Raw genomic sequence first — 7,224 nt, forward strand, 5'->3', positions numbered from 1 at the left:
GGAGGGTGGGATGGTGCAGCCGCTCTTCTTGTTCATTGGTCCGGTGATTCCATGGGGTGGGATTTGGCTGGGCCTAAACTATCCGCGGCCAGGGACCGGTTTCTGGGCGAAGCTGCCATGCCTTCCGGTGGCCGCGGGCGGTCCCGGCTGCGGCTCGGGGAACGTGGCCTCTTGGAGCCACCCTCACCGCCCAAGCGCCGCCTGCTCCCGCGGGCGCACTTCTTGCCCCTGCTTCTGCTGTCCCTGGCCGTGGCCTCGGCGTTCTACACCATCTGGAGCGGCTGGCTCCGCCAGACTGAGGAGCTGCCGCGGGGCCGGGAGCTGCGGGTGAGGCTGGGCAGGGGCACGGGCACCGCGGGAGCCCTCGTTCCCCGCCTCCCCTTCGCTGCGGTCTCAGGTTGACGTGGCTGTATCGGATGGCCCTAGCCGCAGGTGCTGCGGTCTCCATCGTTAGAGCGCATGCCTGTTGCGGAAGAACTGAGGCTTCGGGCTTATTCTGCAATAGGTGGTTCTCCAGAAGAGGAAGGGTCCGGAGTAGTAAGACTTGGGAATTCTGGGTTCCAATCTGAAAGTCAGCTATTTGGAAGAGTCCTTCCTCTCTCTCGGCCTTAATTTCCGCGTCAGGATTGGGATTGAGGGCTGGACCTCAGGGGTTTACAGGGACTTTTCCGGAGTCTGGCATTTATCCTGGAAACCTCCGATGCTGGGTCTCGAATTAGGAGGAAGAACCGGGGTTTCTTAAAGGCGATGGCGTCCGGGTTGGGGTCGGAAGGGAGGTTGCTCTCACGCTCAGCTCTTCCCTATCCCATCCACTCCTAAGGGCCGGTTGGTCGGAAGCCTCTCCGAGGCTCGGCTGCGGAGGGTGGTGGGGCAACTGGACCCAGACCGTCTCTGGAACACTTACCTGCGCCCCCTGCTGGTTGTGCGGACCCCGGGCAGCCCCGGCAATCTCCAAGTCAGAAAGGTAAGGGCCCCCACCTCCAACCCCTGGCCCCGCAGCCTGCCAGGGAATAGGAAATAGGCATTCTTCCCAAGATACCCCAAGCAGCTAAGACGCAGAGTTGGGACTCTGACTGGACCTAACCTGAATCTAGAGTCCCACGTTGGTAACCACTAGGCTTCATTGCCGTCTGTACTCCCCGCCGAAGCTTACTGTGTGCTAGGCAACCGCTCTAGGAGGTGAGCACCCATGTAATCCTCACTACGCAGATGGAAACTGTGGACTGGAGCAGTTAGGCATTTTGGCCAAATCAAGAGCTAATAAATATTATACCTAGGGTTTCAACCCAAATTTCAGATTGGCTCCGGGGCTGGCACACTCCCGGAAAGCATCCAGTCATTTGAAGACTTACCCCCTGAGTTCAGATCCCACCTCAGCCACTTGGAGTGTGACCTTGGACTAGTTTCTTAACCTCTCTGTGCTTCAGTTTCCTCAGCTATGAAATGGAGCCATCGACAGTCCCTATTCCTACAGGGTTCCTAGAACAGGGCTTGGCACACAGTGAGTGCTATGGACGAGTGAGCTGGGATTAGCCTTGGCGTGGAGAGGCAAGGTCATGACACACCTGGCACTCAGTAGACCCTCAGCAAAAGCGTGTCAAGGGAATGACTTAAACCAAAGTGGGGATTAGGAGTCAGCCCAAGTGCTCTGCATGGCTCAGGTCACATGGCCCTTCTTCCAACCTCCTCCCCAGTCCCTACCCACCCTCCCACCTCTCTCCTGCCGCTAGTTCCTGGAGGCTACTCTGCGGACCCTGACCGCAGGCTGGCATGTGGAACTGGACCCCTTCATGGCCTCAACACCTCTGGGGCCACTGGACTTTGGCAACGTGGTGGCCACGCTGGACCCAGGGGCTGCCCGTCACCTCACCCTTGCCTGCCATTATGACTCCAAGCTCTTCCCATCTGGGTCGACTCCCTTTGTGGGGGCCACGGATTCGGCTGTGCCTTGCGCCCTGCTGCTGGAGCTGGCCCAGGCCCTCGACAGGGAACTGAGTAGAGCCAAGGAGCAGGTGAGGAGTGGGGGGAAGGGTGGGAGACCGGGGCTGCCTCGACCCTAGTCCAAGCCCCCAACCCTCCCTGCTTGGACTTGTCTTTCTATCTCTGTTCCATACTCGCAGTCACAGGGATCTTTCCCTCCCCTGAGTGTCAGATCCTGTTTCTTCTCTCCCCAGAACCCTCCCATGGCTCCCACCCCATTGCAGACATAAGCCAGAGTTCTTATAGGGGCCCATGAGTCTCCTCTCCCTCCCGTGTCCCTCCTAACCCCACTCTAGCCACCCACCCACTTCCTCAGTGTTCCTCGGACTTACAGGGCTCACCCCTGCCCGAGAGCGTTTGTACCTACTGTTTGGTCTGGCTAGAATGTGCTTTTCACAGACATCTTCCTGGCTGGCTCCCACCTTTCATTCAAGTGTCTACTCTGATATCACCACCTCTGAGATGGTTTCCCAGCCACCCTGAGAGCCCCCTGTCACCATCCCAAGGCTTTACGGTGTTTAATGTGGATGTGTTTGTCCGTCTGCCCAGCTAGATCAAAATCCCTATAGGCCAGGATTTGGCAGCTCTTGTCTTCTGCTGCATTCCCTGAGCCCAGAAGATTACCTGGCGGTAAATTCCATCAAGAGAAATGTGTGGAACTTGCAAATGAAAGAAAGCAAAAAAAAAAAAGAAAGAAAAGAAAAGAAAAAAATGAAATAAAAAAATGAAAAAATGAAATGAAATAAGAAAAAGAAAAAAAGATGAAGTGAAATGAAAAAAAAAGAAAGAAAGAAAGCACAAATGTCCTTCTGCTTCTCCCCTGCTCAGACCCCTTCCATGGTTCAGACCCCCTCAGGCCTCTTCACAAAGCTCTCTGGCTCTGGTGCCAACCCTCGACCCTATTGCTTCTTGCCTGGGAACACTCTCCCTTCTGCCCCATTTTGCCAGGCCAGCTCCCACTCACCTCCGTGCAAACGTCCATTCCCAGCAGACCCAAAGTGCTCCCAGGGCCAGGTTATCTCCCACTCCCTTCCCATGCTCTTTTAGAACCCCAGAGTTCTTGGAAGCATTCGTCCCAAGCGCATCTCACTCCATAATGATTCGTCTGTGGGTCCCTCTCTTTTGTTAAAGGAGCCTAGAGAATAACGATAATAATCAGAACTGCCCCTTAGTTACTATATGCCAGGTGCTGTTCCAGGACCTGGATTTGCACCCTACCGTATGATTAGAATTGTTATTAATCCCATTTTGTCATCTGATGCCTTGAGAAGTTAGTAACTTACCTGTAAGTTACTGCTCGGCTACAAAGGGGCGGAGCCAGGACTTGAACCCAGGTGGTCTGGCTCAGAGTCTGCACTTCTGGCCCCCACGCTCTACAAGTGAGGAGACCTAGTTTGCCCTATTCAGTGGTGCAGGCAGGCAGGAAACGTGGATGGGTTGAGGCTGAGGGCTGGAGCCCAGCTGGCCCTGACCCCCAGCTCCCACAGGAAGCCCCGGTGACTCTGCAGCTGCTCTTCTTGGACGGTGAAGAGGCCCTGAAGGAGTGGGGGCCCCAGGACTCCCTCTATGGCTCCCGGCACCTGGCCCAGCTCATGGAGTCTGCCCCCCACAGCCCAGGCCCCACCAGGATCCAGGCTATCGTAAGACCAGGGCCTCCATTGGGTTCCGGTGAGGGCAGGAGAGGGCGACACAAGGTTGGCGACATCCCACCCGACCTTTCTCTTCCTAGGAGCTCTTCATGCTTCTCGATCTCCTGGGCGCCCCTAATCCGAACTTCTACAGTCATTTCCCTCACACAGCCCGCTGGTTCCATCGGCTGCGGAGCATTGGTAAGCGTGAAGGTGGGGGGCGGGCACCCGCCTGGGATGCGGGAAGAACAGCTGGGCGGGGCAGGTACCTGTTCTCTGAGGGGTCATCCAGCTGCCCTCCACCTCCCTGCTGTCTCTCTAAGGCACTAGGGCAGAAACACACAAAGATCCCATGACGATCAAGTGCGGTGATTCCACACAGGCCCTGGGGTCCAGTAGCCTTGGCTTTGAATTCGGGCTCTGCCTCTTCCCAGCTGGGTGAACCTGGGCGAGTGGCTTCATCTCTCTGAGCCTCCATTTCCTATCTGTAAAATGGGCACGATGGTAACAATAATAGGGGACTCTACCTTCTAGGCTCAGAGGGAATAGAGGAGACCAGGAACAGTGAGCCCGTGGTAAAGGTTAGCGAACTGCATCCCTGTGGGCGTGTGGCTTCACGCCCAGCCCCCCTGCCCTGCCCTGATCTGTGAGCAGGGGACCCTTTGACCCTGAGGGACTGACCCTTGCTTTCTAACCCCCACCGCCTCCAGAGAAGCGACTGCACCGCCTGAACCTGCTACAGTCTCATCCCCAGGAAGTGATGTATTTCCAGCCGGGGGAGCCCCCTGGCTCCGTAGAAGATGACCACATCCCCTTCCTCCGCCGAGGTACTTGCTATGGGGGCGGGGGTGGAGGGGCGGTGTCCAAGGGAGGGACAGGTGGGACCCGAATCTGGCCCCTTCCCAGGGTCGGGGACCAGTGGCAAGTTGCTGAACATCTTTGTGCCTCCACTTTCTCATCTGTAGAATGGGGGCACTAAGAGCCCCTATCTCAGAGTTGTTGAGGGGACCGAAGGAGCTCATCATACACGTAGAGACGTTACTTGCACAGTGTCTGGCCCACAGTAAGCATTCAGAGAATGTTAGCTACTACTGGCGGTACCTCAGTGAGCACAGATTCCAGTACTTGTCTTTCAAGGCCCTGCGGGAGCCCTGCAGAATCACGGAGAAGCTTCCAAAAATGCCCAGTTGCGTTTCAGGTGTTTTTCATTTCACTGACCCACAATCTCTGCGTTAGTTTTACAAAACTCCCAGATGATTCTGTCGCACAGCCAGGGCGGAAGACATCTGGTAGAGGGGTTCTGAATGTAGGTTTTAGAATCGGACAGGCTGGGGCGCCTGGGTGGCTCAGTGGGTTAAGCGTCTGCCTTCGGCTCAGGTCATGATCCTGGGGTCCTGGGATCGAGCCACGCATCAGGCTCCCTGTTCAGTGGGAAGTCTGCTTCTCCCTCTGCCTGCTGCCCCTCCTGCTTGTACTCTCTCTCTCTCTCTGTCAAATAAATAAAATCTTTAAAAAGGGGGAGGACTATTCATAAAGAGAAAAAGAGCCTAATAATATACCTGGCAATATGAGGTCAAAGACATCTTTCCCTTCTTCTGGTCTTTGCATAACCCTGTATATTTTGAGTTTCTCTAGTTGGCGTGTAAGAACAATACATGTACTGGATATGTATATATTTGTAAACGAACATGTTGCCCACACATGCTTAAAATCATCCTTAGAGTTCTTCAAGTGCCAGGACAGGGTATCTTCTGGGTGGGGGGAGTGGTGAGGTAGGTTTCCCTGGGCCTGGGGCTGAGCTCCGGGACTGGCCTGACCGAGCCTCCCCTCTCTCCTGCCAGGGGTCCCGGTGCTCCACCTCATCTCCATGCCCTTCCCGGACGTCTGGCACACACCCCACGACTCTGAGGCCAACCTGCACCCGCCCACAGTGCACAACCTCAGCCGCATCCTCGCCGTGTTCCTGGCTGAGTATCTGGGGCTCTAGCCTCGGCGGCTGACACTGGAGGAGAGGAGCCCGGCCAGGACTTGCCAAGGACACGTGGAACCAATGGACCTTAGGCCAGGCTGCCCCGGGGTATGCTGGCTTATCCTTTTCTTTGGTATGGGTTCTACTTGTGCTATGATTTGAAGACCCTCTTTCCTCTGTCTCAAGCCACCATTCTTTAAAGACATGGAGGAGTCAAGACCACTATGGGGGTGGCAGCCAAAGGAATAAGGGCTCAGACACCGTCCTGGAGGAAGCAGTCGGTCAGAAGGTTAGCAGGGGCCAAAGGCTCTTCTCAGTTTCATGGTCGGCACACCTCGGGCTGGCATCTGGACTGGTCACAGCACCCCGCCAAATGAATTCTCTGCAGCTTTTGTTTTTATGTCCATGGACTGCCATGTGGGGGTCCACAGGGGATGTGCTTGGAAGCAGGAACAGAGGTGGAAGCCAATATTTGGGAACTCAAGTCGGCCAGACCCAAGGGCAACAGACCAGTGTTTCTGTGAAACATATTCTACACAATTAGCATTACGAGGTGTTGCATGAAAAAGGGGATCGAAGACACGGGATGAGACATTAAATGAGTTTCTTCATTGCACAATGTGAATTTTCTAGATTAAGATGGAGTGCAGTGTTGTCTCCCCAAAGTATTTCACCGTGGGAGCCCTTTAAGGGGAAGCACCTAGAACTAGGGTACCTCAGAAGACACTTTGGGAAACGCTAGGTTTTGGCAGTTTGAGTGTATTCATGGGAGGAATGAGTAAGACGGATTCACTGCCAACGAATTCTACCAAACCATCCTTTCCCTTTCACTTGTGGGTTGAGCAAGTATTTCCCAACCCAGCTAAGGTTCAGACTCAACGGGGGTGCTTACTAAAAAATCCAGACTCCCAGGTTCCACCCCAGACCTCCTGAATCAGAACTCCAGGGAGGGGCTGGGACTCTGTAATGAGCCACTGAGGGAGTCTCCCGATCAGAAAAGTTGGGGACTGCTGTCCTTGAGGATACAGTGTGGGGTGTTCCCAGCGGCTTAGCAAACCTACTCAAAAGAAAACCACAAAATGGAGGGCGCCTAGAGAGGGGGTTCTCCTGTGAGGCTCTGTGCCTGCCGGTTTTGTGACTCAGATGGAGTCCTGGTAGGCAGTGGGGAGGCCAGGCCAGGATGCAGGGTTACTTAGCAAAGGTGAGCACGAGCCTTCCAAGCCATCTCAGGCTGGAGAAGCCTCCAGAGAACTCATAGGCTGAAGCTCAGGGTCTCAAACGAGCGAGGATATGTAGACGGTCCTTGTTCATGGCTTTCCACAGTAGTTGACCTGTACCGAGCCCCTCCCGCGTGCCAGGCGCCGTGAGCACTTATCCGCTCAGGTGGTCTCCGTCCAAGTCCTGAGGTCGGTCCAATTTCCGGTTCTCCTTTTGCAAAGGAGGCTGCAAGGGCTCAGGATCGTGACCCAGTTGTTGACAGAGCCCACGTGCTCACCCACATTTGCAACTCCTAACCTCATGTCCCGACTCCCAGAGATGACCTGTGTCATGCCCACAGATGGTTGGTGAAGAGTAGCTCTTCCTGGGGCTCTACTCGCTGCAAGCCAGAGCAGGGCAGGTGGGGGTGGGAGGCGGGGGTCGATGGAG

At 55.4% G+C, this 7,224-nt stretch overlaps 1 protein-coding gene across 2 annotated transcripts; it reads left to right on the plus strand.

Annotated features, from left to right (window-relative positions):
- The first annotated feature begins 91 nt into the window (after positions 1-91).
- QPCTL (glutaminyl-peptide cyclotransferase like) lies at positions 92-6,196 on the plus strand. 2 transcript variants are annotated; one of them, XM_045989468.1, is made up of 7 exons: positions 92-327; positions 821-964; positions 1,731-2,012; positions 3,468-3,620; positions 3,710-3,809; positions 4,319-4,435; positions 5,450-6,196. In XM_045989468.1, the coding sequence occupies exons 1-7, from the start codon at positions 118-120 to the stop codon at positions 5,593-5,595; spliced, it is 1,152 nt and encodes a 383-aa protein (XP_045845424.1). In that variant the 5' UTR covers positions 92-117; the 3' UTR covers positions 5,596-6,196. The 2 variants fall into 2 exon arrangements, with proteins under 2 accessions (XP_045845424.1, XP_045845426.1); XM_045989470.1 differs by having other exon boundaries at positions 1,896-2,012.
- Positions 6,197-7,224: the final 1,028 nt, after the last annotated feature.

Source organism: Meles meles, chromosome 19 (genome assembly GCF_922984935.1).
Source record: "Meles meles chromosome 19, mMelMel3.1 paternal haplotype, whole genome shotgun sequence".
Lineage (NCBI taxonomy): Eukaryota > Metazoa > Chordata > Mammalia > Carnivora > Mustelidae > Meles > Meles meles.